A 26,825-nucleotide genomic window follows, 5' to 3' on the forward strand; every position below is an offset into this window, starting at 1 on the left:
ACCAGTAGTATACTGACAGGATGTTGACGTATCGTATGCGGAATGGGACGCATGCTGGTAACGCAAACAAGATCAGGACATTGAATTGGTGGACCATGGGTGGTGGTTAGATATTGCGGAATACCGAGAACACAACGCTTGACAAACGAAACTTTCTTGGATATACAAATTCCTTTGAATTGAAGAAATATTTCATTTTAAAGGTACAACAACATTTTCCAAAACAACAAATTTCTCTTCAATTTGTTAAAATCCAAGAAATTGTTTTTCAATGATTGATTTATTTATCTTTTTTAGAAATTTGTAAATAAATAATATCGTTATAATTTTATTTATTAAAAGAAATTGCAACAACACAATAGCAAACAAATGAAACTTCTTCGAATTAAAAAAAAAAATTAGACAGTTGAAATATCTTCTTCTCGAAGAAATTTTTCTTGATTGTCAAAAAGAGAGAGAGAGAGACGGTGAGTTAATTCTTCAATAATTAATTTTTCTTTTGTTCTATTTTTTTTTAAATTCGTAAATATAAAATATTATCGAAGCTATAACAGTACTGTACGAAATACGATACGTTCCTCTAATAATTTTTTTTTCAAAACTTTAAGGATAAACTCTAAACGATTACAAACGCACACGTAGAACTGCACTGAACATTATTACATTGTAATTTTACGAGTCAACCTGCATTTGATAAATAAAAGATAAATAAGACGAACGGCGTCGATCGTTGTTGTTAGTCTCGATGAATTATTTCTCAACGAGATACTAGAATAATTGATAGGTCTCCCAAACGAAATTAGTTTTAACCTCGTTCTCTCGAAACTTGCCATTTACAACATGCGCAAGAGAAAGTTTCGTAAACTTGTCCCTCCCTTTGAAAATGTTCCTTTCTACTGTGAGAGAAAGAGAAAGAGAGGGAGAGAGAGAGAGAGAGAGAGAGAGAGAGAGAGAGAGAATAAACCGAGCGGAGATTCGAAAATTACATATACAGATTTCGCAACTGCGTTTACCTCTTGTCCATCGTTACTACTCGACGTTTCGTATAGTAAATTCCCAATGGAAATCTACGAAATGGTTCATATTGGAAAACAAATTTCATCTAGCTTTTGCTTACGTCAATATAAGTACCCATAGCTGTGAAAAGTATTACGTGATCTCATTTATGCTTGAAGAAACTCTTAACTAATCAGTTTTCGATAACACTACGATGTGAGAAAGAGAGACAGAGAATATAAAATGAAAGGAGATTATCCTAGAGGCCGTTTTCTCTTTGCTTTTTTTTTTTTTTTTTTTTAATGTTAACTCACGTGACTTTGTTCCAAAATAAAAATACTTAAAAAGTTCTCGGTCGATTCATTAGTATCCATGAATATTATCTTGATTACTTAATTAGACCTAGTTGACTCGTTTTCGTGCTAAACGTTTCAACAATTGATGTTAACTTTTTTTTCTATTTCCTAAAAAAAAAAAAAGAAAAAAAGAAAAATACAAAGAAATAAAAATAAAACTTGTAAATAATTTAATTAAAAGGAAAAATAAAATTGACGATCAAATGTTGTTTGATCCACTTGAATTCTATTTTTTTCTTTCTTTTCTTTTTTCTTTTTTTTTTGATGTTTTCATTTAATTTGTCCTGAAAAAAAAAAGGAAAACTGTAATCTCTGCAATAAGGAACAATTTAATACTCTATCTATTCCCTTTCAGAGGGAGAAAAGAAAATAAAAAAAAAAAGGAAAAAAGAAAATAGAACAAATTTTTACAATAAATTGAATCTTCCGAGTGTACCCTTTCGTTTGATATATCATAAAATTGCTTTCGTTTCTAATAATTCTCGATCTATCTCAAACGAAATAAACAAAATAAATATTTAATCGAAGGTTAGGAAAATAAATTTCCTCGTCGATTTTCCGTAGAAATGCAGAGAAAATATTACGTTGAAAGGGGCCAACGTAAAATATAGAAAAATATAAGAAAACGTATAGTTGATATCTTTACAAAATGCAACCGTTCGATGGGAAAAACGTCTTTACTTTTTCTTCTTATGGGTTGGTAGTGCTGACGGGGTGGTGGAGGTGACGGCGATGGCGAGTGTGGTGAATTCCCAGTGGAAATTTGCAAATGACGGTATGACCCTTTAGGAAATCGAACGTTACTAAAACGTCGAACGGTAATGGAGCAGAATAAAAAAATGTAGAATGAAAAAAGAAAAAAGGAACATTCGACCTTCTTGTTGAGAACAAAACGATAAAGCTTTCATTTGTTCACTTTTTAAATATTTTTTGCAACTTTTTTATCTCCTTTTTTTTGAATTTTCTCTTTTTTTTTTTTAGATTTATTTTACGCGATACGACAAATACAAAGAGTCCAATATTTTTCTCTCTATCTCTCTGTTTCTGTCTCTGTCTCTCTCTCTCTCTCTTTCTCTCTCTCTTTCCTTCCTTTTTTTTGTTTCTATCTGTTTATATAGAATATCTTTTAACAATAAGACGTATTAGAAATGTTTCCGATAAATATATCGGGCAAAAATATTTAACGTAATACTTCGCAGATAGAAGTTCGATTTATTCTTGTTTTTTTTTTTTTTCTTTTTAGGGCAACTTGTTTGTACGCATCTGATCTCTTTTCATATTTACGAATAAATGTGTATGCTGTAAAGATAACGAAAAATAACGTTGTTTCTTTCTCTCTCTTTTCTTTCTCCTTTTTATTTTTCTCTTCTTCTCTTTCTTTTCACGTGTAAAAAATTACGTATAAAATGAATGAAAACGTTCAAATACGGTCACCCTCCAATATATATTTTTTTACTCTATTTATTGATATTTCGAATGAAAAGAAAACGAATTTGGTGATATGATAGAGCAGCTTAATGAACTATTCGCGAGACGTCAACGGATAGTATAGCTTCGAACAAATAGGAACGTGTTTCGAAGCTAAAGATATTCGCCATTCAAACTCACATTCGAGTTTATATATATATATATTTTTATATGTATTCCATCAAATATTAAATATACATAAATCCTGGGATTGCAAGAGCAAGAACGTAGACGTGAACACATAAGGATTAAATCTTTTCTCTCTCTTTCTCATTCTTTTTCATGTCTTCAATAAAATTTCTCAAATAATTTCATAAATATTCTTTCAGAAAACGTCGTAGATATTCGAACAGGCAATTGTGCTCTCTTTAGAAATGTAAATTCTTGAATATTGGAATATAGCTTTATCGTGACACTGTTAACTCTTGTATCTTCTATTAAATTTCAAACTCTTATTTCGAATAAAAACGCGAATTCAATGAAATATAAAACTTGTCATACGATCATTTATAAAACAAAAGCTAGTGTTCTAGTATTACAAATTGAAACTTCTTCGTATTTCAAACATATACGTCTTTTATATAAATATTTTATCTTTTATTAAAAAAATCTAATTTATTCGTCGTATATTTTATAACATTATATGAGAACGTCTGTCGTGAAATAAAATTTGATTAGTATGCCGATTTAATGACAATAATCGCAAATATATAAATTAATAATAAAATCGAAACGTTTCAGAAACGAACGACCGTCACATTTGCGTGCCAGATTTCGAATGAACTAACTTTCATTTACTTATTTTGTCGACATTCGTTGTCCTCTAACGCTTATCTTTTATTTATTTCACCTCTCACTCATATCTCTCTCTTTCTCTCTCTCTCTCTCTCTCTTTCTCTTTCTCTCTCTTTCTCTCTCTTTCGCTATCTGGTCCCTTACGTGCTCCAGTAATATACATTATGCTATTATATATGTGTGTACATATATAATATATATACGTATATGTATGATAATGTAACACACATTGTTATCTACGTTTAAATATTTTCGTTATACCTTTATTTAATATTCTAACATATTGTCATTGGTATATTTTTACAAGAAAAAATCCATACGTTGAGAAAAAATTTCTATAGCCACGTATATCTGTAATGTATGTATATGTATATTAAACAGATAATAACATTATCTTTTTCTTCCAAGAATAAACGTATATTGTTGTTAACGAATTCATTTGTATAAAATTATATATGTATAGAAATAATTTTATAAATTATATAGCAGTATTAAAAGAGTATAATGGAATTATTTACTTATAATAGATTTTTATTTCCCCTCGTTCACTTAACAACATATTTGTTATTAAATGTGATTTATATAAATTCATAAAAAAAATTCTGGCCTTGTCTTATATGTTCGTAGAACAAAAATGTACATTATGTCAGAGAAAAACGTAAGTAGTTACTTACGTACATTTTCATAAACGTTCAGGAACATTTCTATTGAGAAATTCTAAAATTATGATAGGTAATATCAGTTAGATGAAACAAAAAGTTGGCACACCTAAGGGAAAAATGGAGGATGCAAATTTTACGTGAATGGGAATGGCAATGGCCGTCACGATTTCGGACGGTGACATCTCCATTTTCTCACAAAGTACTCTCTAGTTTTCCTTATTCTACGTCCTTTTCATTTTACCGAGTAGAGAACGAACGAATGAACGAATGAACGAATGAACGAACGAACGAACGAACGAACGAATGAACGAACGAATGAACGAATGAGAGAAGTAGACCGCGTACTGTCGCCTTTAGTCGAAAACTTGGTGACGAGCTATCCAATTAGATTCGATTTAACAATGAACGCGTATAAAAGGAAACGTCTTAAGAAAAAATTTTCATCGTAATACGACGACAACGAGTTTTACACTCTTTAGTTCTATCTCGTTTTTTTTTTTTTTTTTTTTTTTATTATAGCTTTCAATAATTTTATTTGAAGTATATTTTGAAATGTCATCAAACTTTTTTTTTATAATCGATCTATTAACATCGTTTATTTTTTTATAAAAAATTTTTATAGTATAAAACGCGTTTTGAGAATTACGTCTCTTCCCAATATAATACATTTTTTTTACTATCACGAATAAAAATATAATTCGAACTAGGCACGATTAAGACTAAGTTCTATCTATAATTTTTCATTTCATCGTCATTTTATTAATATATAACATTTTCTACTATATCGAATAAAAAATATTAAAAATTCGTAAGATTCGCGAATCAAACGAGATATGATAATATTAAATTACTAGAATATTTCAAATCTCTTTTCTGTAGTTCTTTTAATAAAACACGGAGAATTATGACTGAATGTGAGTGCTTTCTCTTTGATAATTGATGGATATCCCTCTCTTTTTTTTTCTCTTTCAAGGTTATATAAATGAAAATCATAAGCGCGCAGAAGTAAAATTCTTTTCTTGATTATCCAAGGGAAATCCACTGTTCAACGTTAATTAATCCTCTTATACGTCGAGACAAGTTCATTATCGGCCCTTTATTAACCGTATTACATTGATAATGAAATACTCAATGTAATATACTGAGAGGATTCGTCTTTGGAGAAACTACGCTATTGAAAAGATTACCTACATACGTAACTAAGTATTTACTACGTAGAGCTTACGAGAATGTTCTTAGAAGGAATGCGAAACTATCTAATCGAATGAAACTGCGTCGAAACTGTGACAAACGACTGCTTTAAAGCGATAAACCATTGGCGTAGAATACGTTCAAATGCTTTTTCATACACGATTGAGTGTGAAACATAAGTGTAATCACTGTAAATATGAAAATCCTATGATTGTGTCATTGTCAAATTCTATTCTAATAGCGTTTTGAGAACGGGTCAAAGGTCGGTGAATAAATAGAACAAAATCGAAAATCTTCTTTTGTCCTTGACTACTCCCAAAGGGAAAAGGGAGGAAGAAAAAGGAGACTATCTTCTCAGCTCAGTATAATAAGTATATATAAGTATTATGCAAAGTTCACAAATTTGTTCTACGAAGAAATACTGATCTAATTGGCTGAATCGGTTGGCTGCTGTTTCACGCATGCTTAAAGTAACTTTACGTAATATGTCATATGTATTTCCTCTATTAGCAGAAAGGATCACATTAATTAATCCGATACGTAACAAGAGGAGAGAGATAGAACCAGAGAGGAAAAGAGAAAGAGAGAAAGAGAGATAGATAGAACGAGAACAGAGTCGAAACTGAATGGTATAGAGTGATAAATCGTTGGCGTGGGCGTTCAAGCGTTAAATACTACTTATTAATCCGTAATAACCAATGCAAATATGGAAATCCTATGACTATGTCAGTACGACCTTCTATTCTGAATGGAATTTGGGAGTATCATAGCTCGGGGATAGCTGGAACAATCGAAAATCTCCTCCTCTTATTCGTTCTGCAATCCCAGGGGCAAACTCCTGAGCTCTCTACGCTATATGTAAGTAAGTATAATACTTACTTACGATCTCATCGATTTTTTTCTCCCACCGTTTTAATCGGATGAACGTGATGGATACCACGTAAAAAAGGAAAAAGAAAAAAGGACGACGATTATAACGAGCTTTAAAATAATGTGCTTCGAGATAAGAAAGAAAAAAATATCGTAAAAAATTTTTCAACGAAACTTCGACGTTAAAATTCCGAACGATCTTTTCTTCTTTTTCTCTTTTTTTCTTTCTTTCTTTCTTCCTTTTATTTTTTTTTTCTTTTTATTTATTTCTTTTTTCTTCGCCGGGGCGTCGGTAAATTTATCAGATACAATTTTTATCGAAGTTCTCTGTTTTGTAAAATAATAATGAGAAATAAAAAATGTATAAACCAGAAAAAATGGAACAAGATCTTTCGAACATATTATATATGAATATATATATATATATATATATATATATATATATATATATATTGTTTGCGACGAGAGCAGCAGGAAAAAGTTTCTCAAACTAATTTAAAACCTATTCGATGAGGCAGTAATCTTTCTGACATATTACAAATATATATATATGTGTGTGCGCGCGTGTGTGTGTATGTATATTGTTCGCAATATAGAAAGAAAAAGTTTCTCAAACTAATTTAAAATCTATTCGATAAGTCAATGATGCATATATACATATATCTAAACAACTAATTTGAATTTATTTTTAAATCGACCATCGCACACACCAACTTCAACTTGTTATGATTATAAACTCTTTAGGTATTCGCTTAGAGTTAGTAATTTCCAAAATGACTATTTTTCCTCTTATTTCCGTGGAACAAAATGGTCTTGGTGAACGACATGTAGCATATATATAAGCACCTACGTGATTTGAAAGTAAGAGATACGTGGTCACATGACTATGCAACCAAAACTCATCCATTTTCTAAACGTTAAATAAACACAGATGTTTAGCTATACTATAATATATGAGGGCAATTTGAAAAATGGCTGCATGAAATATATTTCATTTTAAGAATGAAATTTATAGATACATTAATAAAAAAAAAATAACAAAATTAGAAAAAAGCAATGAATTTTTCAAATTGTCCTCTTATATACAATAGCACAGATGTCTCTTATTTTAAAAATTCAAATTATTAATTAATCGTCAGTAAATAGTATAGGGAAACCAAACTCTAAGTTTTTTGTAATATTCATTCCATTTATATGTAGCAATAAATCAGAATCGTGTTTGCTGACGGGTTCCACTATCATTCTTGTCTCTTGCCTCTCTCTTTCTCCGTCTTTTTCTCTCTCATGTTCTGAAAACAACGATTTTATGGCTCGTAACGTGGGCTTCCAACGACACCAGTAACGCACGTCCAATATCAACGTTAAAAGCGATTGTCGTCGAGATTTAGAAAGTGCGAAAGAAGGTTTTACAAGGGAGGAGTATTACTACTTGGATTTTGCATTTATCTTTAAGCCATATAAAAAGCATTTGCTGATTAAAAGCTATTCACTTAACCCAAAAACACGTTTTCTATGTCGATAGATTAATAATTATACTTTATAAATAACGTAAAGTCGAGTATAAATCATTGTCGAAGAGAGTTTTAATAATTCATATTTTTTATGTGCGTTTAAAAACAATAAAAAAAAATATATTATATATAAAATAAAAACGAAGATTCTTTTTTTCCCGAAAGGAATATATTCTCTCGACGAAACGATAATTTTTTCACAATTTATTATTATTATTGTTATTGTTTTTACGATTGTATTTTTATTTCTCTTTCTTCCCTCTCTAAAATGGCTGATTAGTTACGTGCATTTAGTATTTAATTTATAATCCGTTTAAATCATTGTCAACGTGGTTTTTTACTTTGTTAAAAAAAAAAAACAAAAAGAAAAAGAAATAGAAAGAAAAAATGTAGAAAGCAAAAAAAGAAAGTTCGTTTATGGAATTATATTTTTTTTGCTTTTGACGAACAATAAATTTCTCAAAGTTCGCTATTATTATTATTATATTTTTTGTCACGACTGCGTCTTAATTTTTTTTTCTACTCGAAATTTATGACTGACTGATACGTGTGTGCATTTCATTTTTGGCTTATTACTATAGACAATCGTAACAAGATTAACATATCATTTTGTATAAATATTAGAAATCCACGAACACCGTGGGAGAATATAAATTTGAAATATAAATTGAATTAAAATCCCATGTTGAAAGTTCGAACTCTAAAGCTTTGTTCAAAGAACAAAATTATGATGGAGTCGTGATGCGAATACTTATAGGCAGCTTGGTTATATCCCAGTTGAGTACGGCCAATAGGAAACACTTTACGCCCATAGAAAACATTTCACAACTTTTAGAATCCTTCTGTGATTCTTCCACTGAGAAGTCCAGAAGGATTTGCCGAGAATTTCTCGATAAATGAGAAATGCAATGAAAGATTGAGAGTCGGTTTATTTGTATATTTCAAACGGAATTACGAAATAAAATTTTTCCCTATAACGACGAATAATATCTTATCAGATAGTATGATATATCTGATAAACAATATATTTTACAATATATAATTTTACATAATACAGCTGAACAATACAGCTAACAATACATATGTCCGATACTTCGTCCATGTAATATGATTAAATAATATTATTACAATCAGAAACACGATTGGTAAGAGATAATTAATAATTATTCTCATAATATCGATAAAGTAACTAATTTGGCACGAAATTAATTTCTGATATTATCGAGATTATTTCTAATAAAATCAATCTAAACAAATTTGAATAGACGTTAAGGTTTATATAATTTTATTATATTTATAATCTCTGTGACATTTTTTTATATCGTATAGATGTAAACGAACTAAAAGATCGATTCTGTTCTTTTTTTTGCCTTTCATTCTTTCTTTCTCTATCTTCCTCTTTCTTTAATAGTCTCAACGTTTAAAATGATGGTACATAAAGGGAAGATTACAGGAGAAGGAAGGGAAAAAGAGAATAGAGAAGAGGAAGGAAAGAAGAGAAACGGTCTAATGAGTGTACGACGAAATTACTGTACTGATTGCAACGAATAGGAAAGGTCGTAAGAGAAGAAGCTACCAAAAAGAAAAAAGAAAAAAGAAAGAAATGGAAAAAAAAATATCGATCGATAACCAATTCGAGAAGTACTTTTATGCAGATATGACCTAGCCTGTAAATAACGAAACGGTTTATTATTTTCGCGGTTAGACTTTCGTATGAAGTTCTGATAATATGTATTTAAATCACAAAAAGAAAGGAAAAAAAAATAAAATTTTCAATGACAAAGGTCTTAAGGATAAAAAAAGTAAAAAATTGAATATCAAACGTCGACGAACGAATTACAGAAAAATAGGTAAATGATTTTTCATATGCGTTTGTGCCTTTCTTTTTTTCTACATTTATTTTTCTTCTCAAATATAAAGTCTGATTGATAATTGAAAAGGAAAATAAAAGAAATACCACTTATATTGAAACTATCATTAATATTTAAAGAGAAATTATACAGCATCAGTTAATTAGAATCAATAAGTTTGTTGATCAATTCAATTACAAAAATAAATATTTAAGCTCAATCTAAATAAGTTATAATTTATTGGCACGAAGTTTCTCGAGGTGTCGTCTATTAACACGTAAATTTTATATTCGATATAAATCCAGTCTTGATTACACGATCTTACTTTTAACAAAGAAACCATGATAAATAATTTATTAAGACGCAGAAAGAGAGAGAGAAAGAGAAAGTGTGTATGCCAGCAAAAGTCCTTGATTATACGTTATCACAAACACGTAGCGCGTATAGGAAAATTAACGAGTAACCTTGAGAATGATTTCAAAATGTTGATAAGAAAAAAAAGGAAGAAGAAAAAGAAGAAGAAGTGGGGATTATTATGTTACTAATATGGAAAGCGAAAGGAGAGGGGATGGTTAATGTATGCGTAAAACTACTATGAACGCTCGAGTTCTCTCGTGACCTTTTAACGTTGTAAACAATGTACTTATATATAGAAGTTTCGTGTGATAAATGAAGGTACCCGTAGATGATAGAAAATATTTATGTCCGTACTTATATAATTACATATATGATTGATTTCGTATTTAATGTATTATAAAATTTAACTACGTAAAATAAAATATTGGAAAGTATGTATAAATTTATATATATATATATATTTATAAATTTCAAATAAAGGATGAAGAAGAACTAGAAAATTAATTCGAATTTTAATTAGGAATGAAATAAAATTTAGAAAGTAATTGTAAATGTAATTCAGTTTTAATATCTATTATTTCGTTTTAGAAGTAGTAGTCATGCGTATTCACTTCTGAAATGTATATATTTTTTGTGCGATTTATTTGATATATTCTTTGATAGTCGTATAAAAGTTATGTATATATGTATGTATGTACGTATGTATATGCAAAGTATAGTATCTATATGGTATAATGAAATTACCATGATATCATAAATGAAAATCGATTTAATACCTAAGTATATCATTTCGTTTAACTTGAATAATACTTATATATGAAAATAATATATTATATACTTGTTATATATCTGTTTAATCAAGCTAATATATACTAAATGATTCTATCTTTAACAGGTTGATTGCTCTAAGGATTAATCCACTTCGTAGATTTAATTTTGAAACGTTTTGAAGCTTTCATTAACGACATTTAGAAAATTAAAACTTCATATTTCAGTAATAAGAATAAAATCAAAAGTATCACGATTTCTTCTATTATATCATAAATCTATGACAAATTATCCTTTAACTAAGATATTAGTTAAATGTATAAACTTTCTTTCAATTTGATAATTTTAAACACAACATAAGATACAAACAAATAGCGTGCCAATAACACAAAAATTATAATTTTTTAATGTGATGATCGATACGATTTAATGATCGTATCTTTTATTTATTTATTTATTTTCATTCTTTCTTTATAAAATATTGGCAAGAATACTTTATTACCTGCAAAATAAAATTACAGTGTTTGAAGAAAATGGAAAAGGAAAAGAAGAGAGAAAAACTCAGAAAGAGATAAAGAAAGAGAGACAGAGAGAGAGAGAGAGAGAGAGAGAGAGAGAGAGAGAGAAATAAAAATAGACAGAAATAGAAAAATTGAGAGAAGATAGAAAAAAAAGGTGAAAAAGAGAAGTTTGTCGTATAGAAAACTTTACAAACGTTCCACCATTCTTTTCATTTGTTTTCGTTCATGGAGGCTCGACGATCCCGTTCTTTGAAAAATTCTTTCTCTTTCACGAGATTATCGCATCGGTAGGGAGATAGAATTTATTTCTCTTTCCATCCCTCATTGTCGTTTCCAATTTCTTTCTTTATTTTTCGCTCTCTATTTCTTTCTCCCTCTCTCTCTTTCTTTTTCTTTCTCTCTCTTTCTCTTTATTTCTCCGTTTCCCTCGGATCTATATTCCGTGATAAGAAATTTTGACGACGTCGGCAGAAAAGAGAGAAGACGACGTACTACTTAGATAAGTACTTAAACGCATCTGACTAACGTATATTATTATACAAAAGTCCCTGTCGATGGCAAAACGGAGACCATTTATCGAGTAGTACCTATGAATGAAAATAAATGAATACTTTAGATAAGAATATTTTGGGAAACGTTCTTCCGTTCACATTCATCGAATTATCATCCTCTCTTTATCACTCTCTCTGCCCTGTCTACGTCTCTCTCTTTCTCTCTCACTCTCCCTTTGCGTGCGTACGTCTATATGTGTGTGTACGTGAGTGTATTTCTCTATTTATCCATCTCTGTCTCTTTCTTGTTAATATATTAAGGTACGTATATGTCTCTATCTATCTTTCTCTACTCTCTGTATGGCTTTCTTTTTGTTTATTTCTCTCTTTCTCTTTCTCTCATTATTTTTAAATTAGTTGGTCTATCTTTATCACTCTAACTATATGAATATTTTTCTTCCTATCTATTTAATTCTCTATATCTAATTTCTGTATCTATGTAAATCCCTCTCCTTTCACTTTCTTCTCAACCATTCTTTCGTTCACTCTAGTTCTCACTAGTTCTCGCATTTTCGTCCTCGTTGAATATCGTAGAAATGCAAATGTAGTATAGCCAAAGACCGATTCACGATTTTATCTCGAAGAGACGCTCGTGACGTTCGGTGAACCACGACCAGTCGATATCGAGTCTCTAACCATAGCTCTTTATCCGATCTCGTTTTCTTGCGATACGAGATTACTTTTAGATCGTAAATTATACACCCCTTCGGAGTTTTGCCCTTCCCTTTCCCATCTCGTCCCATTCCCCTATCGGTCGAAATGAACGATCTTTGAATTTTTTTTTTAATCGATTACGAATAATCAATTTTTTCTCTTTCTCCTTATATATATATATATATATATATATATATATATATATATATATATTCTCAATGCACTTTTATGTTTCGTTGTTTCTTTATAATTCTTTTTTAATTCAAAAAAATTTTTTCTTTATAAATATTTTTTATTTTTTTCATTTATTATTTACTTTATATATATATATATCTCGTTTTTCTTTTATTATCGTCGGAAATATGTGAATGAACTTTCGAATGAACGTTTTACGAAAACAATTATTACATATATGAGTGAAAATGTTAAATTAGTTTCTAATAATTAAAAATTTTAAATTAGCATTTCAAAATAACGAATCCATAAATATTTGATCTCGCTTTTAGAAATGTTTATGTATTACAGTTTACAATGGAGAATTGATTGAGCTTGTAAATTTGTTTGAACGTTATAACGCGATGTTTCATAACAGATTGTAGAACTGGAAAATGAATTCTTTTATACGATAACGCATTTAGGACAATATAAATATTAATGAACATTTCGTTGAAACGTATTACAAAGTTATTTGATTTATATCATAACAAGCGATGCTTTTGTATCTACATAAACTTCTGAATGATAAACTTTGAATAAATAAAATCTACATTTGCATATAATTCTTATTTTTGTTAAACAATGTTATATATATATATATCTTATGAATCATCTTATTTAATAATAACAATATTTAATTATCATGTAAGTAATGTCTCTTACCGAAAACATTATTTCTGTTTAAAAGTTATTTAATTAATCACTCATTTGCATTAACACGATATCTCTCTCTCTACTTCAATATGATAATAATTAATTATTGAATTTAATTAAGGTAATTTTAAATTCACACGTAAGAAATCATGGACTATAGGTATAGAAAAAAGATTTATATAAAATTGATAACTCGATCGTATACCTAAACGGTGTAACTCGTGCTCGATTATAATATTGCGAGTAATCACAAAAAAACAAATAAATAAAACAAGAAAAAGAAGAAAAACATACTCCATTTTGTGCATAATGCATCACGATTATAATAAATTCTCGAGATAAAAAACATGCAATACACATATACATATTAACATGCATATTATACATACACACATACACGCTAGAATCGTTTTGAATTATTTATAACGCACAAATTTTTCTTTTCGATCGTTGAAAATTAATCGAATTTCATTTTCTATTTAAATAAAAGTATGAAGTATCGTGTAGCTCGAACATGTAATATGCGATGGTAATCTATTACAATCTTTTAGAAAATCGCGAGACAATCAGTACTGTTTAAAATGGATATTTCAACGCCAGGAAGTCACGAAAGTAACAAACTTTGTAACTTTGACAAAGAATAGTAGAGGAGTAGGGGAAGGGGGTGGGTGGGGTGATAGATAAATTCAATGGATGAGCGAATAAGAGCGATGGATGGGATGGTAAATCGAAAGATCACATACATCGTTTTCTCTTCCAAAGAGTTATCGTTCAATTTCATCTTGATCACACATCGCATTGATTTCCAATGGAAATCATTTTTTCGAAAGAATCGTCGTATGACGATGAGAATAAGCTTATATATTTATATATATAAAAAAAAAGAAAAGAAAAAATTAATAATCTAAGATAAAAATATGATTAATAATTTATTCGATAAAGAAACACTATAACGAACGTATGTATTTATACCATAGGATATTAGTCATCTTCAGATTTGATGAGGGTTAATTTATTAGTGATAGTACATTGAAATGGGCCAATCAAAACTCGCTTAAAAGTCGATCAAACTTTGCTTACGTATAGGTATATATATATATACATATATAGATAGATATATACATATACATATGTATGTATCTATCTAGGTATACCTATACCTATTCGTAGTAACGATAGAAATGATTGATCAATTGCACGATTGGAAAGAAATTTCAAGCAATCGAGTAATATCGTTTAGTCAAGAGTTTACAATGTTAAATTTGAAGAGGAAGGACATATTTACGTACGTACGTACGTGTGTATTTGGATATATATTTACGTTATCGTATAATGCTTACGATATAATTCAAACACGAGGGATGTTTTGATTTTTTCATTTTAAATACAATGTATAACATCGTCCTTGTTTATTATTGAATATACACATCGATATGTATAGAGAATATATACGTAGTCAATTTGAGATTTCTTCTAGGAAATACGTATACATATAAACATACATACATACGTACGTAGACAAACGCGTAACGCCGCAATTTATATCTCCATACATATTTCAGTTGAAATCGAAAGGTGAGAGAAGTCGGTCGTAAAAATCTTTGTTCTCCACGCGATCATAATTTCAAAATTTTCTCAAGTCTACCATAATGGTGTCGCATCTGTGCTTTATTACATTGTTTTAAAACCGACAATATATAATAGGTATGTATCATCATATTTTTCTTCAGTCCCGGAAACTTTTATTTGTCTAAAAACTTGAAAATTCTCTCTCTCTCTCTCTCTTTCTTTCTTCCTCTCCCCCCCCCCCCCTAGATACACCGATATTATTCCAGTCTCAAGTGTTGAATAATTTTCTTACTTTCTAGAAATTCTTATCCCCTAACATTAAGATCGTCGAGAGGATATTACAATTATAAATTACGTGGATAAAGTTTCTTTTAGTTATTTCGTTTTATATAGTTCTGTCTCTTCCCTCTCTCCCTCTCTCTCTTTCTTTTCCACTTTATTCGTCTACTATCTTATTTTCTTTCTCTTTTCATGTATTTTTACCTAGTTTTCACACATCTCTATATATATCATTCTCTCACTATATATATATATATATATATATATATATATATATATATATATATATATATATACATACATATCGTCCTATTTCTCTTATTCTCCCACATACATGCGATATACTTGAACACGACTGTGAATGAGATGCTTATCCTCGTTTTCTTGTGAAAACATCGTAGCACTCTTCTCTTCTTAACTTGTTCCTTTTTTTTTCTTTTTCTTTTTTTTTTCTTCTTCTTTTTCTTTTTCTTTTTTATTTCTTCTTTTTTCTATCCTGCAGGCTTTCGAAGAATCAACTATGTATGGAGGCAAAGGGCGAAGTTGCTTGGCATAAAAGTGTATAAGGACAGTACGAACTTTTTTACTTCTTTCATACCCCCGTTCATCATCCAATCCCTCTCTCTTACATTAAGGGTGACTTTTGAACTGATACACTCGTCTACCTGATACCGGACCCAGTTATCTTATCTTCATGAACCGTGTAAGTACGTATATATTAAATTAATCATTTCTGTTGGTTATCACCGAAAATTTATTGTCACGATAAATATCTATATGGGTATATTTAACGCGTATATATATATGTTACATATACGTATACGTATACGTATGTATATAAGAGTTATCGAGGAAATGGGGAATGTTACCCTCATTTTTTCTAACTTCAACGATTGATATAATAACGTATCGTTCGTCATAGAACGTTCATTTCGAAACATAAAAGAAATCGTGCGATTCTGATCGGGTAATATCAATAGAGCTATAAGCATTCGATATAACAATGTTCGTTTATATAAATTCGTTTCGCCTTTATATACCATAATTTTTTATAATACATATATGTTCACACGTTCAATTTTATTCTTTTATTCGTACTTGAAGATTTTATATGTAATATCGAAAGTCGATATTAACGTAATTATTAATATAGTTCGAACTAACGTTTATCATTACAAATTATCGATTTATTTCAAGATTTTTATTTTATCAACGAAGGGAATTCTACCTATCGTATTTTCAACTTTTACGTATTGTATCGAATATCTATATATAATTATAGTATATTGACCAATCCACCACTGCAAATTTTCTCTCTTTTTACTTACTTTTTAAAATTTTTATATGGAAAAAGCAAATTCTACCTTTTTTTTCTTTTTCTTTTTCATCGTACCTTTTCAACCTTCATGTGTAACGTCGAATACTGAACTTAAAAAAAAAAAAAGAAAAAATAAGAAGAGAAAAAAAATTATAGTACGAAGTATCAATCAATCAACGTTCACAAATGCAAATTTTCACTTCATTGTTTCAATATTATTTTATATCAAAGAATCGAAATACTCGTAATACGACAAAAATCTTAACTCGTAATACGTTAAAATCTTTTTGCTGGTTACTTTAGGATTTTTATAAGAGCAATAAAAAAATTTAATTTATAAATTTATAATACTGTTTAAGTTCAATTCGTAACATCGAAATACACATATATCTTGAGATCGAAATTATGTGAAAATATTCACGAAACGTTACACGTAGGAAAATTTATAAGTACTTGGAGAAACTAATGTATATGTAAGAGATATGGAACAATTGAGGGAATAGTAGTAACTTTCGTAGATTTAGCAGAGAATTTCCGATGGACGAAAATACGAATATGAAATCAACGACTCCTCTCCCTCTCTCTCTCTCTCTCTCTCTCTCTCTCTGGTGCAAAATCGTCAAGAAACTTGTTCGTAACTTGTTCAAAGCTAGATACGTGATGAAGGAGAGAGTAATTCGAAGAGAAAAGAGAGATTACGGAATATATATATATATATATTTCTTTTTTAATTAGGTCAGATAATAAATTTTAAATAGATTATGTATTTATATTAAAAGTAGAAAAAAAGGATTGTCGTAATATCATTGATATATAATCATAAATATATCATTTAAAAATACAAATTTACATTTATTATGTATAGTATATAAATATAATTATTATTATTAATGAAAATTAAAAAACAATAATTTTTTTTTAATATTGATTATTGATATGAATGAATACTTTTAAACGAATTTAACAAAGTAGTACGTATAACAAATTTAAACGTTTGACAAAATTTTCTTTGCTCGTAACTCGTAATATTATTTGTGATAAAATCAATGTAACATGCCAAATTTCTTTAATTCAATATAATAAAAAAGCAACTTCGATAATACCGTATAAAATCGTTTAATGACATAAAAATAAAAAAAAAGTAGTAAATGTTAGCTGTCATTATTGTTATTAATTTTGTTCACGTTTAATTCACTATTCTAACATATACGAAACTCTCTATTCTTGACGCATTAGCAATAGATAACGTAAACACAGGGAACTGTTGGTTTAAATATTTAAATAATAATTCGACGATGTAGGTCGGGTCGTGAAAGTCATTAGAATGTTTCATCAAAGTTTGTTTATGAAAGCATTATTAAAAGAACATCGTGCAGAACATTTCATGTGTCGTTATGTAATTTTCCGAGTTTAAAATCTAGATCTCATTAAATATTTTAAGTATATGTATATAATATATAATAATTAGTATTATTAATTATTATTGAAACAAAAATGTTTAATTATGATTTTACTTTCCAATTACTATCATTGTTATTATCATCATCATTATTATTACTATTAATTTATCATGTTATATATGTGTATTTGCATATATATATATATATATATATGTTACAAATAAATAATTTATTAATCAAATAAATTTCTTATAGGTATTGGAACGTAATATAAATAAATTCGATTGCAAGAATAAACATAATATAATCAATACATACCGATGTATTTACCATTTTTATACTGTATAGTTAATTACTGCATAGTTATTATTATATCAAAAAATCTTGATAACGTTAATAAATAAAAATTATATATTTAGAAAAAAAAATCAAACAGAATTATAATACAAATCTTTCACAATTCGTAAAAGAAAAATTAATTGCAATATATAAACGAATAATGTACACGAGGCACACATACAAATGTCAAAATAGATTTATATGTTACCATATGTGTAATATTGAATGTACGAGTGTGTAAGCGGTTAACGCATTTCTCAGAAACGAATTCCATTTGCAAGAGTAACGAGATTCCGTGAAGTTCTTATTTTTATGCGAACACGTTGGGATATCTTACTAATGTCCATAGGGAATACAACATGATGTCATAACATATATCTCAACAGAGTTGACAGTAGTAGATACATAGCAACTAGTTTTTCCCGTAAATATATAATATTTTTTCGTCGATAGAACATTTACCTGTAGAAACTCGTTAAATATTTATTTTATACGATCGAACGTTCGATCGTACGATGATAAATCTGCATTCGCATATAGTTTTTTTTTCTTTATTTCTTTTTTTTTTATTCTTTTTATATTTACTTGTTCGTCGATTATTTCTTTTTTCTCTCTCTTCTTTTTTTTTTTTGATTTAGTTTCTTTTGCGAACGATTCGTAATGATCGTCACGTTTTAACGTCACGTAGGACTGAACGATGGCCGTGATAACGAAATGTACAGTATTGTAGTTATTTCTATGAAGTTCGCCGACAAAAGGAAAGAGTGGGTGAGAGAAAGAGAGAAAGAGAGAGAGAGAGAGAGAGAGTTTTTAGAAGCACGTTGAAAACGAGCGTACTAGTTTGTTAGCGCATTCAAAGTTGTTTTTAATCGGGTAGAAAGGAAAGTATGTATAGTATAACTTTTACGAGTTACATTCAAAGGAATAGTATTTTCATTCCTTCTCTTTTTCTTTTCTTTTTTCTTTTTTTCTAACCGTTACCGTTTACAAGATTATTAAAATAGAATCAGTTAACTTCTTTAATGCGTAGTATTTAATTTCTGTTTTTGCTTTAGAAATTTTTTCAGGACGAAAATATCTTCATTGTTATTTAATTGTATCAAAAAAAAAATATATATATATCCTTGAAAATTAAAAAAAAATTTTAATACACTTAGTTACATATTCATATGACATTGCCTATAAAATTAAAGTGACCGTATTTATTATAGTAATATAAATCCATGCAAATTTTAATATAAGTTAAGATCTATCGTAAAGGACTAGATCATTAAGAAGATGATCATATTATCGTATCCCTAATTTCGTTTAACCAGAAAATGTTCATTTTTATACTCTTACACGAGTCCATTCGATAGGAGTTCACAAGAAAGTGAAATCGTTAGAGTTATGTGCAATTCGCACGAATCTGTAGGATCCTCATTAGCGAAACGTGCTGGTTTACAGTAATCTCCAAGCTTAATCGTGTATAGTACCACCATATAAATATATATATATATTGTAGAATAACGATAGTGATGGTAAAGTGAAGTGAACCGTTGTAACAACGGTTGCCTCATCGAGTACACACCGACTAAAATGTGCATCAGTGAAGGTTTACGAAGGTAATAGTATAGTACAGCTCGATCGAATCTTTCAAAATCGTTCTAATGATCGCAATAATGATAGAAAATAAGATGGAAGAAAATTATAGAAACTCTTCAACGTAGAATACACGTTTTGTGAAAGTTACATGGGAACATATAAGTAAATATCTTACACATATGCGTGTTATATAATTTTTTTTTATATCATGTTCTTCTTTCGTATCTTTCACTCCGATCAGTTATTATTATACAATTATTTTATATATACGATGTTATTACAAATAACTATGAATATATATATATATATATATATATATATATATATATATATTATGTATTGGCATAATATCTTATCTATCAAATATTTATATACCATATATTATGAAAATTTGATATAGATATACCATAGTTACACGATATAGGGTATACTATAAATATACAACAAACTATATAAAATAATGAAATATTCTGTTAGATATTAACGAAATATTTTTTATCATTTTATATAATCATCTAAAATTTTTAATTTCGTCTACATTCTCTTTTGAACGTTCAAAAAAATATATATATATATACTGAATAATTATATAAAATAATATGTAATTCTTCTCTCCGAAAACAAAATTTTTTCCATTCCATTCTATAATAAAAACAAGTTATTTTTGAAAGATTTGCGTCGTATCTAAAAACATAAATTATGCAGAAATGTATGCATTAGGGCGTCGACGTAGTTACGATAATAATGACGGAAAGACACTTTACGTAGGGAAAGCGTATTATGAACGACGACTATGTTAAATTCTTATTATAGATATATATATATGTGTGTGTGTGTGTATATATATCACACATATGAACGTTTAATAGATGAAACGTTATATTACGTCGATTTAATAGTATATACGTAGCTAGCTTTCTATTTGGATGACGTTCGACGATGTAGGCGACATACTAAATGCAATTATTATGTGTAAGATAATTGCTATAGGTATTTATGGAGGATTTTAAAATGAACATGCGCTATGTTCACAATAAATTATCAATGGGCCGTCAACAATCGTTAAATTCTATTTTCATTCATCGATATTTCTATATTTATATGGGATTAATTATAAACGGAAATATTTTAATCTACTTCTCTCTCTCTCTCTCTCTCTTTATTTCTTTCTTTCTCTCTCTCTCTCTTTATTTCTTTCTTTCTCTCTCTCTCTCTCTCTCTCTCTCTCTCTCTCTCTCTCTTTCTCTCTTTCTCTCTTTCTCTCTCTCTCTCTTTCCTTCTCATCGAACGTAAATAAATGAGAGAGGGTGGTTGTCTCTTTGAGTTTTCGTCCCTGCTCAAAATAAAATATTTATTTGTGTTCGCATTTTTTTTCTTCTCTTTTTCTTTCTTTTCAATGGAGGTGGGATAAGGGGAGGGAACTTTTCTTATTATCGAAAAATAGCTTTGACCTTTTTCTCCTTCGACATTTTCACGGCGCAACACCTTCGAAAATATAAGTTTCCATATACGATGGAATTCCAATATTTACATTATAATATGATTCTTGCAAACATTTTTCCACGGATAAGATTGTGCACATATGTACTTGTCCGATTATCGAAAAATACACGTACACATGCGTATACAAATGGATGGAGATATAGATATCGATATGGATATGGATATAGATATGGATGTATATCAAGTTGATCGCCAAGGTGTTATTTTCGTAACGTTGAAGCTGAAAATTATGTTCCATGCTCGTCGGCCGAGTAAATTAACGACCATGACAGAAACAGAAAGAGAGATAGAGAGAGAGAGAGAGAGAGAGAGAGAGAGAAGTTCGTTCCTCTTCGGAAAATTCATTTCAATTTGTATGACCGTCGAGTGCGAACGAACACGAGAATATTCTGCTTTACTTTAACTCTTGTCTCTCTCTCTCTCTCTCTCTCTATATATATATATATATATATATATATATATATATATATATATATGTACGTATATGTGCTACGTCACCACAAGTACCATATGACAGGTTTTACACTATAAATCGTAATACAAGACTCGTGTTTCTCGAGTGACCATTGGATGCTCGACTTCGTACATTTCAAAGCTGTGAAATATTCTCGAATCATAGGTTTCAAGAGAAACGATAAGAAAAGAGGAACTGGTTGTGTGGGTGGAGTTGAGGTTGTGGTTGAGATTAAGGGTAGGAGTGGTGTCTAGGTAGACGATATCATAACGTAGCTTCTCCCTATGGAATAAGAAAATGGAGTAATTTATGGAGCAACTGTTTCTTCTTAGACCGAACCTCCTAGACCGTTAAGAAACTATATCTCTATCTCTATCTATCTATCTATCTATCCATCTATCTATCTATCTCTCTTCCTCTTTCTCTCTCTCTTTCTCTTTCTCTTTAGGTTTCTCCAAGACCTGCCACTGCCGCTTTGTACGGAATTTAATTTGTCTGGAATAACGAATACGAGAACGAACCAACGAAATTGCAGAATGTCATGACACGTGGAACGACGTTGTTCGTAGCAGCGAATTAACTTGGTCTCTACTTTCTTTTTTTTTCTTTTTTCTTTTTTCTTTTTTCTTTCATTTTTTCTCAATCTTTTTCCTTTTCTTTTTCCTCTTTCTTTTTTCTTTTTTAGATTACTTTTACCTTTATCTTGGTTTTTCACCTTTCTTCAGTTTTTATTTTTTGTGTGTAGGCGTTTCCAAGTTATATACATACATACATATATATATATATATATATATAGAGAGAGAAAGAGAGAGAGAAGTATCTACATCTCAGATTTTTTGCTTTTTATAGTCTTTTTTTCTTTTTTTTCTATTTTTTCTTATCTTTCTTTTTGATTTCGATTTGTTATCCTTTCAAGAGAGAGAGAAAAGTCTCGGAAGTAATTTGGAATGTTCTATAAATATACATCTAATCTAATTCTCTTTCTTTCTATTTCTCTCTCTTTCTTCTTTATTTTTCCTTTCTTTTTTACATTTTTTTCCCTAAAAATAAATCTCTTATGACGTAAAATTTCTAGTAGGATAACTCGTATTCGCTGTTATTTTTAATAAAATTTTCAAAGCTCTTTCGCTAGTCTTGAGAAAAGAATATATATCTTCTACGATGTAATGTCTTTTTCTTTCTTTTCTTTGTATCTTTTTTCGTATCTTTAGAAATGAACTTTATCTTGTGAAATTTGTGTAAGCACAATTTATGTACTTACCCATTTCAACGAAAGATTAATATTCAGACATACACTAATAATCAATAATTATAAATTTATGATAATGATATTGCGGAGGAGGAAAAGAAAAAAAAGAGAATTAAAATAAAAAGAAGAGATATCTATGAACGTTCGAAGCAACGTAATAGAAGATAAATAATAGATCTAAGATAAAGATCTTTTTCTTTGGAGAAAGGATTATTAAAAAGTAAAAGAAAAAAGAGAAAAAAAAACGAAAAGAAATTATGATCTTCCATCTTCTTCTTTTCTCTGTCATTTTCTTTTTTTTTTCTTTTTTTTTGCCTTTTCTTTTTTTTTTTACATCTCACAGTAGTCGTCCCATTTTAATTTCATCGACTTCGATAACTTTTGTCGTTAAATTCTTCATTCTAACATCTCCACCGTGTTCTCGTTTATTCTTAAAGAGAAATTTCGTAGCAAGATGGAAAGTGTAGCCAGCAATCGAGAGCAGCTTCTCTTTTTCCTCTCTCTCTCTCTCTCTCTCTCTCTCTCTCTCTCTCTCTCTCTCTCTCTCTCTCTCTCTCTCTCTCTCTCTCTCTCTCTCTCTCTCTCTCTCTCTCTCTCTCTCTTTCACACTAAATCTTAGGTATCGTTTGTCTCCTGCTATACTTTAGATTCAAGTACTGCAATATATCACATTATTCCTGTAGGCAAGTAGAATGATATAGGTAGTATGGGCGTGTGTATAAATTTCGAAGCCCTCATCGTAGATATTGTAAATCGCATTTAAAAGACTTGACGGATATGTATATGATAAGAGAAAATAACTGGAAATTTGTAAAATAATAGTATCTTCATCTTTCCTTTTCGTGACATTATATTATCTAATTTCTCTCCCCCCCCCAAAAAAAATTATACAAATATTTGATATTAAACTTATTTAATAGAATTTAATAATAGATCAATTTTTCTCTCTCGATATATTACATTTTGATAATATTCCAAGAAGATGTTTCGCTCTGTAGAACTGTACTGTATGAGAAAAAAAGAAAAAAAAAGAAAAAGAAAAAAGGAAAGAAAAAATAAGGAGAAAATAATACGATATCGCGATGAATTGTTTTTTTCTTTTTATTGTACTTAAATGTCACGTTTGTATCAATTGTTGCTTTATTCTAATCCACTTTGCTATTCCTGCTTTATACTAAAAATATCAGGAATTTCTATTATATATAAACTTTTCAATATTTTCTATATTAATATCCTAGATGTGAAAGAGAGAAGAGGAGAAAAGAAAAGAGAAAGGAAAAAAAAACGCAGAGAAAAAAAATCGATTTAAATTACTATTGTCGATGGATTTACTTTGTATAAATTCTTTTTCGATTCTAATCAACGAATAGATCTGAAATACAGTAATATCAAATTGCCGATAAAATTATATCAATAATTTTATATGCCACGGGAAAAGAAATAATAATGTCTTCGAAAAAGTGAACATAGAATAATATGAAAACATGATTGTTTTGATAGGAGAAAACCAAATTGAAGAATTATAATCTAGAATCTATAAGATGCATCTACCCACGTTTTATGATCGTTAATCAAATCCCGTTGAAACGTAGCGTTCATCCATCACAACCATTTCCCTTCTTCTCTACTTTATTCGTCTCACAACTATGATACGATTTGATAAGTGTAAATGTTTGCGTGTGTGTGGGTGTCTATGTATACGTATAAGTGTGCGTACGTAAGCGAAAGCTGAAATCGTTTTCCATTGCTGAAAACGATGACGAATAGGACGAATGGATTAGTCGAAAGTTACTAGCTACGTGACGTTGAAACTACGCACATTTCTAGTCCCCTTTGACCCCGTATCGATTCGAACTCGTGATCAACGTTAATACTTGTATCGTCGTCTTTGTGCTTTTCATCGCAAGAATTTAAGGGAGTGTTGGTGTTTTGATTTACGACGTTAATTTATATACCAAGGAAACGTTGTATGTACGGTGAATTATTTTTCGGACGTTAGTTCCGTTGCTTTCTTCAACGTTAGAAGGTAAAATGAGAGAAATAGGAAGAGGAAGTAGAAGTAAAAGTAGTAGAAGTAGAAAAAAAGCGAAAGTGGAAGAAGGAAAGAAAGAAAAAGCAAGGTACAAACGGCCATAGGTTTGTACTAGGGGAAGGATAGTCTAGGAAAAAGGGTGTGCTTGATACGTGCAAAGAATTTCCTGTATTCGTCTCTTTTCCGTTTCTAACGACATTCACGAGAAAGAGTAGGTGGGACAAACAGTTTAATACAAGGAATAGAATGTATAGAGAGACAGAGAGAGAGAGAGTGAGAGAGAAAAGAGAGGGAAAGAGAGAGATAGAGAAAATTTGTTAAAACATGGAATAAATTTGTCATTACAGAGAGGAAAAAGAAAACTAGATTACGTGAATAATATCAAAAGGTATATAAGAAAGAAAATGACAATAAGAGTGGCATATAAAGTTCGAGTTTTAGAAAATAAAGGCGAGTTAATTTAAATCTTCAGAGAGAGGAAGAGTGAGAGAATTTATTAGGAAAGAGTAAATATAAAAAATTGTAACTATAAAAGGAAAGAGAAGAAAAATTAAATTATGAATAATATCAAACGATAGATATAAGGAGAAAAAATAATATGATTTGTGAAAATAAATGTCGACGACAATTTTTTAAAGTTTCATCGAAAAAAAAAGAAAAAAAGAAAAAAGAAAACAAGAACAAAAAAAATATTTTATCCCACTACGTTCCAAAGTTTTAAGTACAAGAAAAAGAAAAGGAAGAGGGTGAAGGAAGAAAAGAAAAAAGGAAAGGAAAGAAAGAAAAGTGGATGTAATAAAAATAAATTCTTTTTATTTTTTGGAATAATACCGCATAAGAAAAAGAAAAAAAGAGAGAGAGAGAGAGAGAGATGAGATAAAGTGACGATAAAAATGAAACGTAATTCGAAAAATTTTACAAAAGAAACGGAAATAGAAAAATTTGTTAAGACGACCATAAGTAAAATTCTTTGAGATAACCACGTATCTATATTATGTCTATAATAATTTCAACGATTTATATTTCTAATATCGCGTTAACAGCACCGATGATTTTTCCCTTAATATTTCTAATACTAAATTATGTTTCGTGCATGGATAAAAAGTTAAGCTGACCTAACATCATCTAAAAATACGATTTTTCCCATGTTCTTGTTACGGTGACGCGCGTTAAAATACGTCGATGGTTCGATTATCTTCTTTTATCTCTTTTTTTTTTTTCTTTCTTTTTTTTCCTCTATTCCTTTTTTGTTCTTTTCCTTTTTATTATTCTTCCCAACGTACATACATACATGCATATAACACATACACTTATCATACACACTTATAGCACTTACATCCATACAAACATGTACACCAAGAATTATAAAATGGCTACGATGTATTGTATCGATCGTAATTTTCAATATTCCATGAGTCTAATTTATTTTTCCATTATCAAAGTGACATCGAACGAAATTATTTTTAGATTATCTCATTTATCGTTATTAACACCATACTTATACGTACACATATCGATGTTGGATAAAAATAATATTTCATTTATGAAAAATCGAGCCCGAGTTTGTTTGTACATTGACGTTGTTTAAATCTAATCCATAAAAAGCCTGTGTGCGTTATCTCCTTTGTTTTTTCTTCTTTTTTTTTTTTAAAAAAAAGTACGTAAATTTTCTTTCTCTT

General features: G+C 29.3%; 2 protein-coding genes across 4 annotated transcripts in view; one reads left to right on the forward strand and one right to left on the reverse strand.

The window, feature by feature from the left end:
- Positions 1–26,825, reverse strand: part of LOC127065768 (uncharacterized) — an 82,750-nt gene that overhangs the window by 52,407 nt on the left and 3,518 nt on the right. The gene's annotated exons all lie outside the window — the stretch shown is intronic.
- The window catches only part of LOC127065764 (solute carrier family 12 member 4), a 128,447-nt gene continuing 116,610 nt past the window's right edge, over positions 14,989–26,825 (forward strand). For 2 of the 3 annotated variants that reach the window (XM_050998565.1, XM_050998575.1), the window contains exons 1-2: positions 14,989–15,123; positions 15,770–15,974. Coding sequence is in view for 1 of the 3 variants with exons in the window: in XM_050998575.1 (XP_050854532.1) it covers positions 15,962–15,974 (13 nt within the window). In the remaining 2 variants the exon portion in view is untranslated. The remainder of the gene's footprint in view (positions 15,124–15,769; positions 15,975–26,825) is intronic. The other variant, XM_050998566.1, reaches the window with a different exon arrangement.

The sequence above is a fragment of the Vespula vulgaris genome, chromosome 8 (assembly GCF_905475345.1).
Source record: "Vespula vulgaris chromosome 8, iyVesVulg1.1, whole genome shotgun sequence".
Lineage (NCBI taxonomy): Eukaryota > Metazoa > Arthropoda > Insecta > Hymenoptera > Vespidae > Vespula > Vespula vulgaris.